This window comes from Salmo salar, chromosome ssa04 (assembly GCF_905237065.1).
Source record: "Salmo salar chromosome ssa04, Ssal_v3.1, whole genome shotgun sequence".
In the NCBI taxonomy this organism is placed as follows: Eukaryota; Metazoa; Chordata; class Actinopteri; order Salmoniformes; family Salmonidae; genus Salmo; species Salmo salar.
Genome location: NC_059445.1, coordinates 67,493,858 through 67,511,969, shown reverse-complemented (window position 1 = coordinate 67,511,969; position 18,112 = coordinate 67,493,858). Strand labels below are relative to the sequence as shown.

The 18,112-nt window shown below is 41.1% G+C and overlaps 2 protein-coding genes across 5 annotated transcripts in view; both read right to left on the bottom strand.

The window, feature by feature from the left end:
* The window catches only part of LOC100196115 (F-BAR and double SH3 domains protein 2), a 51,147-nt gene extending 45,314 nt beyond the window's left edge, over nucleotides 1–5,833 (bottom strand). The window contains exons 1-2 of one of the 2 annotated variants that reach the window (XM_014197713.2): nucleotides 5,595–5,833; nucleotides 2,691–2,788 (exon numbers count right to left, since the gene is read on the bottom strand). In XM_014197713.2, the coding sequence (XP_014053188.1) occupies nucleotides 2,691–2,788; nucleotides 5,595–5,615 (119 nt within the window). In that variant the 5' untranslated portion in view covers nucleotides 5,616–5,833. The remainder of the gene's footprint in view (nucleotides 1–2,690; nucleotides 2,789–5,594) is intronic. The other variant, XM_045717268.1, reaches the window with a different exon arrangement.
* Nucleotides 5,834–7,963: 2,130 nt separating this feature from the next.
* The window catches only part of LOC106603706 (protein FAM168A), a 45,538-nt gene continuing 35,389 nt past the window's right edge, over nucleotides 7,964–18,112 (bottom strand). For 2 of the 3 annotated variants that reach the window (XM_014197707.2, XM_014197709.2), the window contains 4 exons: nucleotides 14,232–14,374; nucleotides 13,804–13,981; nucleotides 13,277–13,416; nucleotides 7,964–12,943 (listed from right to left, as the gene is read on the bottom strand). In XM_014197707.2, coding sequence (XP_014053182.1) covers nucleotides 13,298–13,416; nucleotides 13,804–13,981; nucleotides 14,232–14,374 — 440 coding nt within the window. In that variant the 3' untranslated portion in view covers nucleotides 7,964–12,943; nucleotides 13,277–13,297. The remainder of the gene's footprint in view (nucleotides 12,944–13,276; nucleotides 13,417–13,803; nucleotides 13,982–14,231; nucleotides 14,375–18,112) is intronic. The other variant, XM_014197708.2, reaches the window with a different exon arrangement.

The window sequence follows — 18,112 nt, the reverse complement described above, 5'->3', positions numbered from 1 at the left end:
CACTTCAGGCTAAAACAAGACATTACTGGTCTGAGTGCTCTAGTATTCAGCAAAGCCAAACTGACACAACCGATCTGGCTTCCCCTCAAGTGATTTGCATGTCCTCTTGGCCTGTTCTTCCTTTCCCTCTGCATGGGTCATGTTCATTCAAGGCTAAGTTTTAGTTTTTCCATTGCAAACTGAGTGTTTCTTATTGGAGTCCAAGTAGGCCAGCGTTTCCCAAACTCGGTCCTCGGGACCCCAAGGGGTGTGTGCTGCCATCCTGTTAGAAGGTAACAGATGGTTTATTACAAACGCTACGGTGCAGGTCTTTCAGTGTAGCCATTTCTTGTCACGCTTCAGCCTCGGAAAATATTTGTTTGTAAGTTGGATTCAAGCATTTAGCTAGTGATGATAATCTTGTTATTGATAGAGTTGCTTACATATCAATGTTGGTTGGTTGTATTTACGCACACAAATTGCAATGCTTTTCATGTATGCCGTCAGCTGTATTACTTTGCTCGTGCGTCATGCAAACGAATTGTAAAACATACAATACTGAGGTTTTGTTACTGTTTCTAATGTAATATGCTTTGTTATTCTACAGAGATGGTCGTACATTATTAGAGTAATGAAAGGAGTTAGCCAATTACCATATGATTAACAATTAGCTATATGGTTGGCATCATGCCAGATGCATGATACCTTGGCACGTGTTTTGTATTTTCATGCAACTTCAACTTGAAAAGGTATAATGTACAGCTACAATATGTCGATTTGAATTGAATACTAAAGTATATTATTTTCTGTATTTTGCAGTTTCACAACATAAACGTTTTCAATATATTCATTCAAGAAAAGTCACGCCTTGGGAGTTTTATTGAAGACTTAGTTGTTATCTTTCTGTCTAGTATTGCATGGGAAATCAATAAAAGGGCAGAATAGGGTGCATGTTTTGTTTTTTGCCCTAACACTACACAGCTGATTCAAAGCTTGATAATTAGTTGATTATTTGAATCAGCTGTGTAGCACTAGGACAAAAAAATAAACGTGTACCCAGGCCGGGCCCCAGGACCGAGTTTGGGAAACCCCAAAGTAGTCCCTACAATTTTTGTTTGTTTGGTGCCTAATGAAGGAAAAGGAGATACCTAGTCAGTTGCGCAACTGAATGTATTCAACCGAAATGTGTCTTCCGCATTTAACCCAACCCCTCTGAATCAGAGGTGCAGGGGGCTGCCTTAAAATCGACATCCACTTCATTGGTGCAGGCAGATTTTTTTCCATCTTATCTGCTTAGGGATTCGAACCAGCGACCTTTCGGTTTACTGGCCCAACAGTCTTAACCGCTAGGCTACAGCCGACCTTAGGGAACACAACCCTGGGTCGCATTCAATAGGACCAACGTTTTGGAACATTCAAATAGAATATTTCTATGTAGATCAAACATGCCAGTCATGTAGAGCAATGTTTTCCAACTCCAGTACTCCCAACAGCACACGTTTGTTGTATCCCCAGAAAAAAACACCTGATTCAACTTTAAGGGTTTGATGATTAGTTGACAAATAGAATCAGGTGTGCTTGTCTGGGGCCACAACAAAAATATGTACTGTTGGAAGATACTGGAGGACCGGAGTTGGGAAACACTGAAAAATCACACACACCAATAGCGTTTGTCGCCCGAGAGTACTTAACACAGCTTTTCCCAAACTTGGTCCTCAGGATCTCACAGGGTGTACGTTTAGTTTTTTGCCCTAACACTACACAGCTGATTCAAAGCTTGATAATTAGTTGATTATTTGAATGAGCTGTGTAGTACTATGGCAAAAAACTAAACGTGCACCCCATGGCGTCCCAAAGACCGATTTTGGGAAACCCTGACTTAGCACCTCTGAACAGAGTGCCAGCTGTAATTTGCAAACCGATTCTACATGTAGAATCGCGCGAAAATGTCGTCAGTCTGACACTCACCAGCGAGCATGTGGTCCCTAAAACACCACGCTGAACGAACGGCAGATTGACATTTGGTGAGGTGTGTCTGCTCCCTTACAAATTCCAATAATAGAGCCGATGTGATTCCTATCTGCAACCTTTGACAACAGAACTTGGCCTTGCTCTCCCTCTTCTTCCCTATACTATATCACTGCCTGTCCCTATCATTCTCCCTCTCCAACTATCAATATTTTTTTATTCTGGTAACCAAAATTCCCATTTGGAGGATTCTAAGATTTCCTTACTATTCCATCCTGATTCCAGGAATCTTCCAACTAGGAAGATTCCAAAGTTATTTTTATCCAAAACCAATTTTCCTCCAAGAGTGACTGGCTGAACATCTCTGGCTCATTTGATCTTTAGTGATTTTTCATCTCTTTGTCACCCCCCACCCAAGCCAAATGACAGGTAGCCAGACCCAAGAGTACTGTCCCCTTCCAAATAAACCCCTACCCCACAAGGGCACTTCATATCATAGACATGTACAAAGGTTGGATAGGTTTTTACCAATATGGTAATAGGGGCTAGGCCCTCTGACAGGCTAGGTGGAATTGTAGCCATTGATTATGCATATCCAAGTCTTTTACAACTACACAAGTACCTAGGTAGTAGGGGATAGGGGTTGATTTGAAACTGGGGATAGAGAAGCAGCCTCCACTGCCATCCACCGGCTCCCTCCACCCTCATCTTATAGCCCTCCACCCCCCTCTATCCTCCCTTACCTCAGGTCCTCCAGTAGGTCACACTCTGTCTGATGTTTGATGTGTAGTCTGCTTATCTGTTCAGCGTGAGTGTGTTTCAGCTCCTGGGTAACCTTGACCTGAGAGGCGCAAAACAGTTATATCAGAAGTGGGCAAGACATCCAAATCCAGCTCTTGTATATGGAGCAGAATACAGTCAACTCCTGATAAGAGCACTGCATGTCATATACAGTTGAACTCAGAAGTTTACATACACCTTAGCCAAATACAGTTACTCAGTTTCTCACAATTCCTGACATTTAATCCTGGTAAAAATGCCCCGTCTTAGGTCAGTTAGGATCACCACTTTATTTTAAGAATGTGAAATGTCAGAATAATAGTAGAGAATTATTTATTTAATCTTTTATTTCTTTCATCACATTCCCAGAGGGTCAGAAGTTTACATACTCAATTAGTATTTGGCATTGCCTTTAAATAGTTTAACTTGGAACAAACGTTTTGGGTAGCCTTCCACAAGCTTCCCACAATAAGTTGGGTGAATTTTGGCCCATTCCTCCTGACAGAGCTGGTGTAACTGAGTCAGGTTTGTAGGCCTCCTTGCTTGCACACGCTTTTTCAGTTCTGCCCACACATTTTCTATAGGATTGAGGTCAGGGCTTGTGATGGCCAGTCCAATACCTTGACTTTGTAGTGCTTAAGCCATTTTGCCACAACTTTGGAAGTATGCTTGGGGTCATTGTCCATTTGGAAGACCCATTTGCGACCAAGCTTTAACTTCCTGACTGATGTCTTGAGATGTTGCTTCCTCCATATATCCACATAATTTTCCTACCTCATGATGCTATCTATTTTATGAGGTGCACCAGTTCCTCCTGCAGCAAAGCACCCCCACAACATGATGCTGCCACCTCCGTGCTTTACAGTTGGGATGGTGTTCTTCGGCTTGCAAGCCTCTCCCTTTTTCCTCCAAACATAACGATGGTCATTATGGCCAAACAGTTCTATTTTTCTTTCATCAGACCAGAGGACATTTCTCCAGAAAGTACGATCTTTGTCCCCATGTGCAGTTGCAAACCGTAGTCTGGCTTTTTTATGGCGGTTTTGGAGCAGTGTCATCTTCCTTGCTGAGCAGCCTTTCAAGTTATGTCGATATAGGACTCGTTTTACTGTGGATATAGATACTTTTGTACCTGTTTCCTCCAGCATCTTCACAAGGTCCTTTGCTGTTGTTCTGGGATTGATTTGCACTTTTCGCACCAAAGTACATTCATCTCTAGAAGACAGAATGCGTCTCCTTCCTGAGTGGTATGACGGCTGCGTGGTCCTATGGTGTTTATACTTGCGTACTATTGTTTGTACAGATGAACGTGGTACCTTCAGGCGTTTGAAAATTGCTCCCAAGTGCAAACACATTATTTTTAACAGTCTTTGGATATCTGCGTGTTTCCGGTTGACACATTCACAACAATACCAAGCCATTAAATTGATCTAGGTCGTGTTCATTAGGGCACCGCACAACAAAATTGAGCATATCTTATTGGAAAATGACAATTCCCCTCCCTGTTACGGACCATTTTATTTTCGAGTGAACAAGGCCCAGAAGTCAACTATGTACTAATCCAGAGGCAGATGAAGCCGTGTAAAATGCTTCTCTCTGGGGCTGGGTGGAGGAAAGCAGAGTTGCCTCTGTAGACTTCTAATTGGCCCCTGGGTTAGGTAACCCAGTTTCAGGGCTAGTAATTGGGTACGTGTTCAACTGGGAAACCATTAGGGCTCAAACTACACTCACTGACCTTATAGGCTATCCTGAGAAGATCATTCTGTCATCATGCATGGTGTTTATCGTGACTTGTCATTCAATCTCAAATTGATCTGGACCGTGCATTAGTTGGTGTGTTGCACTGTAAATTATAATACAGTATTTTGTAGTGGTGATTTGACTCCTATTTCTGAAGTGAACTGGTGAACCACAGCCTACTGTACTGTATTATTATACTATTATCATTACTTATAACACAGCTGATCATTAGGGGAAATATACTAAGGTTAAAATTAGAAGGCTATATTCAGGCAACTACAAACAAGTCAAGTGGTTGATCTAATAGGCCAAGGTGTGTTTCTATTTCAGGAAATGACTCATCTGTAGTGCTACCACTGACATTTGAATGGTTTTTGACTTTTCCTCAGCAATTAATAGGCTAAAGCAACCCGGGTTGAGAGAGAAATTAATCCATAAACTAGCTTATCATGAATATAACAAAAATGGCAAACGTATCATAGTGATAATTGTTTTTCCCATTAACATATTTAGAACATCATTGTTAAAAATAACAAATCTGGATTTTACATTATTTGATATACAGTCCAGGTTCAACTTCAACTGATGGAATTTTAACAAAACACAGTAAAATTTCTTATCCGACCCGCAACAGACTTCGGCGACTTGTCCGATGGTGTGTAATGTTTCTGCAACATGATACCGTAACAGGATTCCCATTACAATAATTGTTTTGTTATTCTAGCTACAGTTGTGTTTCTATTTTATTTACACAGGTCCAAATTCAGTCATCCATCACCACCATAGCTTACTACAAATTATCTCCACCAAAAGCAAGACTGTTACGATGTATCTTTGTCAGTTTGTGAGCCAGGCAACGGCTACAACCCATTTGGAACCGTGAGAAAATGTGTTTTCCTTTAATTGAATACTAGGACATTTCTTAGTCTACCTTGGAACATTGAAAAAATATAACCGTTTCAAGAAGTAGCCTTCTAACAAAAAGGTCGTATTTGCGTTTGATAAAAACGATACAACTTTGTTCCGACGTAGTGGGCACATATCTTAAAGTTGGACTGCAACAAAGCGTGCATCTTCCAACATTCGTCGAAACATTTGCAGAGGAAAGTAAAAACTGGACAACTCACCTTTCTCGGCGGAGGCTGCATGTTTGAATTTTAACCCCCAAGAAAAATCCTAACAAATATTTGCGTTAATCCAGAAATCCCGTGCAAAACTTTCTGTAATTTAGATACAATCGAAAGATAACCATGCACTGTGAGTATTTAGCTAGTCTGGTTCAGGCGGCCATAACGACGAAGTCCTGCTAAAAATTGACTGCCTCCGCGAACATAAAAGTGAAGTTTGCGATTCAGTGGGGTTTCCGGTGGAGGAGAGAAGAATGGCGACACGCTGAGGAAAAGCACGGGATTTTTCATGTGGATTGAATTGCTCTGGGTTGTGATGAAGACTCGCCGTGGGCTATATCTCTCTAGTGGCAATGTCCTCTTTATAAACATTGGGATTAGTTGGGGATTAGGTGATACAGTACATCTCCCTGTACATCTGTGCGTTTAGGCCCTCAGAAATACACCTATTTTATTATTCATTCTCTCTCAATTGTCTCAGATGAATATAGAGATTTATCCCTTCCACAGATAAATGACACGTAAAGGCAAAAGTATACATATTTCTAGTAGGCTATCATTCAACATGGTTGACTAAAACAATGTCCAGGTTGTCTTGTGTTGTAGGCCTACTTTTGTGATTAAAGTAGGCTATTGGTCGTTAGCAGTGCACTGAGTCTGATGTGTTTATAATATAAGAGATTCATGGGAGAATGCAATTACATTTGTGAAATGGGCATTTAACAGGGACAGGCTCTTGAACAGCTTCTATCCCCATGCAATAAGGCTGATAAATAGCTAACAAAATATCTACCCGACTATCTGAGTTAACCTTTATTTTTTATTTTTGCACTCTCTATGCACACTCACAGGGCCCTACACACTCTCACACACACACACACACACACACACACACACACACACACACACACACACACACACACACACATTCACTCCATCATCTGCTCACTCACACATAACATGCACGCACACTATACACGCACACCCCTCACATACAAGCTGTTGCTACTCTTATCTCATATCCTGTTGCCTAGTCACCTTATACATATATACCTCCATCACTCCAGTATCCGTGCACATTGTAAATATGGTATTGGAACTGACCCTGAATATAGCATGCTTACTTACTTACTTATTGTAATCTTCATATTTCTTCTTATTTCTCATGTTTTTTTTCTAGTATTACATTGTTATTGATTATTGCATTGTTGGGTTTTGAGTTAGCAAGAAAGACATTTCACTGTTCTTGTGCGATGTGACATAAAAATTAAAACTTGAAACTTGAAACTGAAACTAGACTGGGACTAGAACTTCCACCCAGGCATTTCTAACACACCAAACAATGTTTTCCTCAAGGCCCCCACACCAGCCCATTCTTTGCAAAATAATGATATTTCGGCGCTAAAACCCTAATTTAGACAGGCCCACTGGGCTAAAGATAGACCAGCTCATTTCCCCAAATTGTCCTATGGCCAGAAGACCTGGGCCCATATCCATAAAGCATCTCAGCGTAGGAGTGCTGAACTAGGATCAGCTCCCCATCTGTCCATATAATCGTAATCATTACTATCTAAAATACTAAATTGATCCTAGATCTGCATTCCTACTCTGAGACACTTGTGGATATGGACCCTTTAAATACTATTTAAGGTATTTGAATTACTTTCAACGTCATTTGGAATTAAGTGTTTGAATATTTTTTATTTGAAAACACAAGTAGTTAAGTATTGGAAAGTATTGGCATGTATTTGAAATACTCAAGCACATAGTAATTATACAAATACATAAATACTCCCATGCATTTGAACCATGTTTGTTTGGTATTTGAAATAATGTATTTGAAATAGAAATAAGTATTTAAAAATACTTTCAAATAGTAGGCTATTTATAGGAAATTATTTGAAAATACTTTCACATACACTGTACATCCAGTAGTTGATTCGGGCCACATCATTTGAAAATACTCAGATACACAGAAAATAATTATTTAAATAACAATTAGTCAAATGCACATATTTGAACTCAGGTCTGATGGCCGTCTCTGGCCTTAATTGATAAAATCCCTGTGGAGGAGGTGGCTGTCACCCTTACACAAAAGGTGTTATGACTTAAAGGTTGAGAAATTACTTAAAACAGCTGATTCGGGCAATTTAAAACATACTGGTAGCTATAAACCAGTGGTTCTCCTGGTTGTCTTTAGAAAGGGTCACCCCCTTTCAATTACATTTCTCCACTGATGCTTAGCTGATGTTGGGAATCTGAAGTGTAGTCTACGTCTTATCCTTTGACTGATCGCTTTGTTGCAATTTATAGAGGCCACAATTAAGATGAATTGGCGGAGGACACAAATGTTACACAAGTAAACGCTGGGCTTTTTGGGAAAGATTTTAATAGTTATTGAATGTTCTACATCGTACAGTAAGTATTATACAATTACAAACTTGCCTTAATTCTGTCACCAGAATCACTGAATGATCCTCATTAGAATGACATAAAAACAAAAACAGATTTACACTTCATATACACAAGTCTGATGTGGGTCTCTGCTTTACAAACGTCCCAATCTTGTGTTACAAAAACATTCTGCCAGTGTTGCTGCAACCATGTGACAGAACGTTGCAAGAGCTCTGGGGGCCATTAGTTGGGAAGTCATTTTAATCTCAAGGTGCTGACTCTTTTAAACAATTTCTTGGATTCTTTTTTGGGGAAGACACAAGTGTATACTTCACTCTCTCGAAATTAGTGTTCAAATCAAAGGTATGACAAGGCCAAAGCTCATTGTGACCAAAGAAAACCGACAAAGCAAAGAGATTGTGTGTTCAACCTTGGTGGGACTGCTTGCTTCTCAAACCCCAGGCATTAAGACACTCAGGAGCAGTTCCCATAGCCTAGAATTCAAACTGAGTTTGCTACATTGCATGGTTGTTACATAACATGAAGTGAAACAATGGTGAAACATAACAAAATAAGTTTCAATCCCAGGCTACAGCTCTCATGCTTCAGTCCGCAAACTGTGGACCCATACACTTTAGCATGTTTCAATAAACATAAATTGTAGTGTAAGGACTTGACTCTGGGCTAACTTTCAGTCTATGCCCAGTTAGCACGTTAGGTTCCCTGGATGTTCTGGGAACGTCGGTTTATGGTGTCAGTTTGGTTCTCGGAACATTCCTCTCGTGTTTCAATGCCCTGGGTCTTTGAGGGGAAAAGGCCAACGAGTAGGAGGGACCTGTATGCCAGTCGCTTCTGACCGGGTTGCCAGATTGTGTCCCCCCGCACATCTGCTCCACTCATCCTACAGACTTGTGTTTTGAAATGCCCTCTGAAGCCCCAAGAGGCAACCCACTTGAGTTTGACAATAAAGATCTTCTATCTTAAGAATAATAAACATCAATCAATAAACAAAACCTTAAATAACACTTATGGTAAAAAGCGCTTAAATTACATACAAGAAATTAAAAGTTTATCATTCTTTTGAGCGTTTTTTTAAAACACTGCAGTTATACTCATAGTACACATGGTTGAGTTATTTTTGAGGTTTTGAACCTCCAAAGATTTAGCACTCAGCATAGCATTCACAGACTTGGGCCTGTGCAACTAGTCATATGCATTGTTCAGCTCTTGCATCACATTACATGTTCTAGTGAATAGCACTACAAAACTATATTTTGAGATGGTCTTCCCTCTAATGTCCCCAAAGAATGTGGCACAATACATTTACTTTTGAGACTTGTTTTCAATGTTCTTGTTCTGTTTGGCTCTGTGATAGGCTACTGACAGGGGAGAGTAGCGGGTGGATAACGTTAGCTCTACAGTCTGACCAGCGCCATGTTGGGAAAAAACTCTCACACAGGACTGTATACATGCCTCACTCATCTACACATCTATACCTCATTCACTAGCGAATGCTACTGTATCAATTGTCATATGTTGGGTGCAGGATGCCTCTCCTTTAAAGAAATGTTTTATTTCCATTGGCGATGTAACACTGTGGCAAATAAAATGGCATTTTGCATTTTACGTAGAAGTTAACTGATTGTAACTGATTGAAAAAAGCAGTAGCAATTATTCACAACAGATATTCTCTTAAATGTACAGTTGTTGTTTATTGAGACCAAAGAGTACCCTATCAAACGCACTGAACTAAATGAACTCTTAAGAAATCTCTTAAAATATGAGCTAAGTACCTGGTATTTAGTATAGATTATTACTTTTAGATGTTTGTGCAATACATTTTTGACACACTCACATGATAACTCTGATATGTGGTCATGACATGGTAACCTAGTACTGAACCATAATAACCTAGTATGGAACTCCTCCTCACAACCTTTAAACTCCACCCAAGCGGAACCCTGCTTCCTTGCCAACTCTATTTCTGAATTCCAAATGGATCCCTAGCCCCTACACCCTAGTCACTCCTGTGGATGTAGGCGGACTGGGTCAATACACTGTAAGCATTATGGTAAAATCTTGCCTTCTGATTGGCTGGGTGGAAATGTCAGCCATATTGATTTCACCTATCCCAATCCTCTCAGGTCTTCAGGTGTAGGGGCTAAGGAGGGAGTAGAAGCTAGGGAGTACGGGTTAGGGGTTGATTTGGAGTCAACACATGTCCCACATGGACCTCTCCCAACTCAGTGCCCCTGTCATAGGGTTTTTGGCCCCGACTAAAGGGACATGATTGAAACCTTTCTAAAAATGTTCCCAATTTCCTGATAGAACACAAATTCTTCCTCTCATACACATGATTCCCTTCACGATCCTAACTCCCTTCCATTGTGTCTGCTATTGGATGCCCTGGAAACAATGATGTCCTGAGCCTGTTCTATTGGCTACTCTGAAGGGAGGGAGGGCCTAGAGGGAGGCCCTAGCAGGTTGGCCAACATGACAACTAAATGTTTCCTTTCACCTATAAGTCCAAAATAATGTGTTTTAGAGCATTTTTACACCTGCCATTGTTTAGAAGTGTTCACAAGACAGGTGAACTAGTGTCAATTGCATGGACTACGGAGTAATATACACATCGAGGCCAGATTACACAATTCTCTGGATTGAAACACATCTCTGTTGAGGTCAGTCTGGCTTCTAAAACCTTGTTTATGTTCCAAATAGCACTCAATTCCCTATATAGTGCCCTACTTTTGACCAGAGCCCTATTTAAGAAGGGAATAGGGGGTCCTTCTAAAACCCTGAGCCAACCAAGCAGTGCACTAAAGGCGTCCGAATGCTTCCCATCCGAAACAGTTTGGAACAGTATGTGTATATATTATGACTACATTTGGTGGGGTTTTTATTAGTTTTGGTCTTCGGCAAGGGTTTTTCGGCTGTTCGTGCACACAATTTTTTTCTTGCAAGGCAAGCCGAAGTTTGGCAGCCGAAGTTTACACCTTTTCATCGGCGATTGGTCAACAGTAGGAATTCCTCAATTAAGTGTTTGCTGTCATTCAATGATAAACGACTCATTTTCATGCAAATGTTTTCATTTGAGAAATACTCCACCAAACATCATAGTTAGATGTAAAATTGCACAACTAAGATCTCCTTTACAAAAACATCAAAATGAATGACACATTTCTAGATTAATTTGGACTATTTTGGCTACGGAGTCCCAAAATGGACAAACAGTACTATTGCGTTTTTTTCCCTCTTTTTTTTCAAGCGAAGGTAAGGTCGAAGGTATGCGAGCTCACTCGTTCGGTTCGGCTAGGCGCCACCCAAACTGAAGCGTGCGGAAGAAGCCTTAACTCTGCTGCCTGCCCTGCACCCCTCACTACTGCCCTCTACCGGTCACCTGAAGAACTAGTGACACTGATCAGGGCCAGTTCCCGAGAAAACGTTTTGAAAAAGACTAAAACAGGGCGATACTACCTGAATCTGTCCAATAAGAACACCAATTTTCGTTTTCCAATGCAAAACGTTTTGCTCTGGCGTGCCTTGCTGAACACGACCCAGGTAAATGGTGCAGTTTAGGGCCTAGATATCTATTAAACATGTAAACATGACATCACATGGGATCTTTATTGCGAATAACACTTATCTCCAGCCTGTGAGATCAATGGGATGCATGCAGCACAAGGCTATGGGCATAGATGCTTGACCACAACACAATTTAGATGCTTTTTCCACTCACTACTCCCCTTGTATTTCTTTATCCTCCTCTCTTCTATTGACCGTAAATCCCTTGAATCCTTCAACTTAGCTATCCCTGGTCCAACTGACAATTTGCCTCACCCTTCAAACTCCATGCACTTCAGTTGACACTAGATTAGAATTGGATTCAATTCCCAACATAGCCTGCAAGTTATGAGGGAGACCCTATCCAGCAATCTATCCATCGCATCCTATGATATCTACACTTTTGTGTCTGTGTGTGTGATGTCTTATAAATCTGTATATGTATTGTGTACATGTGCCACTACTCATACCAACTGAAATACCTAAATGTGAGTGTGTTTTTAAGTTTGGCGAGCTTTTACGTGTACAAAAGAACCACAAACGCGCACAGGCGCTCGCTCTCACGTCAGTATTCCTATATATAATATATATTCATGTATAGATATTTAAATTGCTTACAATACTCTAGTAGACGTAAAAGCTAATTATGTCCACTGAACTTACTGAAAATGTACTCTACATGGTGTGTAACTATTACGGTACTTACGGTATTAGTCTTTCTTCTACCACATGACTGATATACAGTGGGTATAATCTTACGAAGCCAAGTTAATGCACTGTTGCTACAAGCTGGAAGACGACCCTTGTTATCTTGTGCTGGAAGATGGTTGTGTTTGAACGTAAACCGATATGGGAATGCAAATCAATAAAAGTGGAAAATAATCTAGGCGCAACACAAAAGAAACCAGGCGCGACACTCGTACGGCGCTTTCCCCCCAATGTTTTTTAAAACATTAGAACATTTGGCAGCATACAAAGACGTGTACATTCTCACGGCTGAAGGGACTGGCGTTGCGTCGGAACCAGTGTTCAGAACAGAAAAATACACACACACACACGCGCGCACGCACGCACGCGCGCACACACACACACACACACACACACACACACACACACAATTGTTTAGCACAAATGTACTATAAATGTACTATACTGCTGGTCAGTGTGTGTCTGGATTATAAGAGAGTCAAAATCAAAAAAAAAAATCCAAAAAATCTGAGGCTGGTAAAAAATAATAAAAACATGAAAAAGCAGCTTTTCCAAATCACAAAATAATGCATAGTGACCCTTGCACTTTAGTTTTTTGTTCTTGCTGACAGACTTGGTGCTTGTATGCCAGACCTCCTGCACCAATGTAAGACTTGAGTTGTGAGCAATGTTTGACTCCTGATCTGAGGAGAAAGAGTGTGTGTGAGAGAGAGAGAGAGAGAGAGAGAGAGAGAGAGAGAGAGAGGGGGGGGAGTAAAGGGATGGAGAGGGGAGGGAGAAGAAATATGTATTATATATGTAATTTACAAAGAAAATATCACATTTGTCCTATCAATTAATTTTCTAAGTGAAAATAACTCAGAATTACAGTTACTCATATATATTGTTTTATAATAATAACAAATCTAAGCACTTACGTATCAAAGCACTATCAATAGATCGGCCTTTAACTCTCCTAACCATAGACTGGGATAACATTGTGTTAGGTTAAAACGGATCTAGGACCAGTAACTTACATGAGTGGGGCCCAGTGGGGTCTACCAGTGAGGAGGCACATAGCTGTACCCAGGCGTCCCCTGGGGCCGGTAGGTTGGCACGGTGACCGGATGTCCACCAATGTGCTGAGTGGCGTGCTGAGGCGTGGTCAGCAGAGTACCTGGGCAAAGAGGGTCAATCAGACAGACAGAGGTCATCAACATGGTAACACGGCCTGACAGTTGTCATCACCATGGAAACATGTCGGTGGCCAAACTTCTTGAGAACTAATCGATCGAATACTGTTATAAACATGTTATAAATACAGCCTTTACTCCAAACAGAAACATTACTGTAAGTAATAGTTGTGTGAACTATTTGTTTGAGTTGTTGATAGGGTCACAAAATTCCCTTAACTTTACCAAAATGCTCAGGTTTTCCAGAAATCTTGGTTGTAGGATTCCCAGATTTCCTGGTTATTCTCTCCTGATTCCACAAATCTTCTAACCGGGATTTCTGGAAAGCCTGGGACTTTTGCAACCCTAGTAGTTGAGTGTTGACTTCTTACCAGCAGACATGGCCATGGTTGTGCCAGCCACCATGCCCATGGCCATATGGCCGTTGGAGCGGGGCTGTTGGACAGGGGCAGGGTACAGGGCGTTGGGGAGGCTGTTGGGCTGCACCACCGTGGTGTGGTGGATGACGTGAGGCTGAGCCGCATACATCGGCTGTGTGTAGTACGCACCCTGAGAGAAAGAGAAGAAAAGAGAGAAATGGTTTTTGGAACGCTTTGGCAATATTAAATATGGAAAAATGTAGAATTTGGCTTATCTTACTTTTCTAGCACAGCTAATTTTACACAGCAAGCTAGCTGTCTTCTAATAATCCCCCCAAAAGTAGAGGTTGGTCAGCACTCATCTTATAAGCAGGTACAGTAGGTGATATTGTCAAACAGACAGCCAACCCCAGTGAGTAGAAACCAGGCCAGGTCCTTACCTGAGCATAGAGGTTCTGTTGGGGATAGGCACTTCTGATAGGGTACATGGCCGTCTGGTAGGGGTTAGGGGACGGGGAGTAGGGAGGGGGCGCCCCATTGGACTGACCAGGGGGGACCTTGTAGGGTGTCCCAGCAGTGTATCCTAGATGAGAGAGATAGGGAGAGGGAAGGATGGAAAGCGAGAAAGCAAGAGAGAGGGAGAGAAAGAGAGAAAGCAAGAGAGGGAGAGTCGGGGAGAAAAAAGCAAGAGAGAGAGAGTAAGAGAGAGATCAAGCCGGCAGAGGGAAAGATGGAGAAAGAGAAAGCAAAAGAGAGGGAGACAGAAAGAGAGAGAGAGAACATGTGGTGAGCAAGACCTAGTTTCAGTTTCCAGATCATTTTCAATTGTCTTGACATTCAGAGTGTCTCATTGGAGGAGGAGAAGAGTTAGGAATGACAGTGCTCCTTTACAAAATACATGTAGCCTCCAAGATATATACAGTTGAAGTCAGAAGTTTACATACACTTCGGTTGGAGTCATTAAAACTACTCGTTTTTCAACCACTCCACAAATTTCTTGTTAACAAACCATAGTTTTGGCAAGTTGGTTAGGACATCTACTTTGTGCATGACAAACGTAATTTTTCCAACAATTGTTTACAGACAGATTATTTCACTTATAATTCACCCACGACTTCAACTATATATACAATTCCTGACATTTCATTTCAAGAATGTGAAATGTCAGAATAATAATAGAGAGAATTATTTATTTCAGCTTTTATTTCTTTCATCACATTCCCAGTGGGTCAGAAGTTACATGCACTCAATTACTATTTGGTAGCATTGCCTTTAAATTGTTTTACTTGGGTCAAACGTTTAAGGTAGCCTTCCACAAGCTTCCCACAATAAGTTGGGTGAATTTTGGCCCATTCCTCCTGACAGAGCTGGTGTAACTGAGTCAGGTTTGTAGGCCTCCTTGCTTGCACACGCTTTTTCAGTTCTGCCCACAAATTTTCTATAGGATTGAGGTCAGGGCTTTGTGATGGCCACTCCAATACCTTGCCTTTGTTGTCCTTAAGTCATTTTGCCACAACTTTGGAAGTATGCTTGGGGTCATTGTCTATTTGGAAGACCCATTTGCGACCAAGCTTTAACTTCCTGACTGATGTCTTGAGATGTTGCTTCAATATATCCACATAATTTTCCTCTCTCATGATGCCATCTATTTTGTGAAGTGCACCAGTCCCTCCTGCAGCAAAGCACCCCCACAACATGATGCTGCCACCCCCGTGCTTCATGGTTGGGATGGTGTTCTTCGGCTTGCAAGCATCTTCCTTTTTCCTCCAAACATAACGATGGTCATTATGGCCAAACAGTTATATTTTCGTTTCATCAGACCAGAGGACATATCTCCAAAAAGTACGATCTATGTCCCCATGTGCAGTTATAAACCAAAGTCTGGCTGTTTTATGGCGGTTTTTGAGCAGTGGCCTCTTCCTTGCTGAGCGGCCTTTCGGGTCATGTCGATGTAGGACTCGTTTTACTGTGGATATAGATACTTTTGTACCTGTTTCCTCCAGCATCTTCACAAGGTCCTTTGCTGTTGTTCTGGGATTGATTTGCACTTTTGCACCAAAGTACGTTCATCTCGAGGAGACAGAACGCGTCTCCTTCCTGAGCGGCTGCGTGGTCCCATGGTGTTTATACTTGCGTACTATTGTTCGTACAGATGAACGTGGTACCTTCAGGCGTTTGGAAATTGCCCCCAAGGATAAACCAGACTTGTGGAGCTTTCCAGTTTTTTTTCGGAGGTCTTGGCTGATTGCTTTTGATTTTCCCATGATGTCAAAAAAAGAGGCACTGAGTTTGAAGGTAGGCCTTGAAATACATCCACAGGTACACCTCCAATTGACTCAAACAATGTCAATTAGCCTATCAGAAGCTTCTAAAGCATGACATAATTTTCTGGAATTTTCCAAGCTGTTTAAAGGCACAGTCAACTTAGTGTATGTAAATTTCTGACCCAATGGAATTGTGATACAGTGAGTTATAAGTGAAATAATCTGTCTGTAAACAATTGTTGGAAAAATTACTTGTGTCATGCACAAAGTAGATGTCCTAATCGACTTGCCAAAACTGTAGTTTGTTAACAAGAAATTTGTGGAGTGGTTGAAAAAAGAGTTTTAATGACTCCAACCTAAGTGTATGTAAACTTCCAACTTCAACTGTATATAGTTTCCACAGAGCTTTGGACATATATGAAGCAGAACCAGCTGTATTATGAATGCCCAAAGAGAGGCCATGGGGTTGGTTGACATTGCAGCCGAACGTGATGCATTTTGGGTCAATTTTGACTGATCTACAAATAATAATAAGTAGTTATTTATGATGCAAGGTAATTTGTAGATCAGTCAGTCAACAGTCGGCTGCAATCGTGAACAAGCCCTGTGTGAGACAACTTAGCCATGACTAACAACACACAGAATGTGAACATTATTATAATTATTTTTTTACTCAAACACTCAAGCACACACACGTAGGCACACACACAGAGAAGTGTCCGTTCTGGTGGGTTTTAGAGGACACTGATCATTACATTCATGTTAGGAAACCACCAAATCACTTCCATGACTCAAACACACATTATCTATCCAACTGAAATGTAGTTACACTCTAGGAAAAGAATGTATGCTGCAGAAGCCAGCAAACATGTTATATGATACAACATAGCACTAAGCCAAGCAAGATGCCATCCCACAGCCCCTCCCCCTATATCACTTCCCCCTGTGATGTCACTCACTACCTCACATCCCCCATCGACCTGTCTTACTCCAAACCTTTTCCTAACACCTTTTTCCCAAGAGCTGGAAACCCAGCCCAGCTCTGACTGTTTCCCCAGCCATGCCAACGTGTATGTGTATGTGTATGTTTGTGTGTATGTATAATACCGTTCGAAAGTTTGGGGTCACTTTGAAATGTCCTTGTTTTTGAAAGAAAAGCACATTTTTGGTCCATTAAAATAACATCAAATTGTTCAGAAATACAGTGTAGACATTGTTAATGTTGTAAATGACTATTGTAGCTGGAAACAGCTGATTTTTTATGGAATATCTACATAGGCGTACAGAGGCCCATTTATCAGAAACCATCACTCCTGTGTTCCAATGGCACGTTGTGTTAGCTAATCCAAGTTTATCATTTTAAAAGGCTAAATGATCATTAGAAAACCCTTTTGCAACTATGTTAGCACAGCTGAAAACTGTTTTCCTGATTAAAGAAGCAATACAACTGGCCTTTAGACTAGTTGAGTATCTGGAGCATCAGCATTTGTGGGTTCGATTACAGCCTCAAAATGGCCAGAAACAAAGAACTTACATTAATTAATAAATAACAAAACACAGCTGTTTTCAAATACAATCTAGGCCTCTCTAATTTAAGTTAGCCCAGGCATGAACATTTTAGTTAGGCCTAATAAATAACAAAACATAGTTGTCTACTAACACCAGGGCTGGTCTGTCATCCCTAGAAGGGCACTAGCTTTTTCCCAATTAACATCAGACTTAACTTTTTGTAGCAGGTTAGGAGAACTTACCCAGCAGGCTAGGATAATTACGGTTAGCTAAAACTTTTGACGTTCATTTGACAAAAGGTAGAACCCTTCTAGCCTTGACCGAGCCGGCTCGCCCCACTCCCCATTCCCACTGCGATTCAGCACCACAGCAGTAGAAAGCGGACACTCTAGGCGGCCACAAAATGAAGAAATTATAAAACTGATGTTGGACAATCAAATTCAATATGTAAATAAACGAAAATAAGGCTGGTTCATTGAGAGAAAGCTTATTTTACAATGCTCCTGTGAAACGAGGCCTGCACCATGCATTCATGAAAGCACTTATTT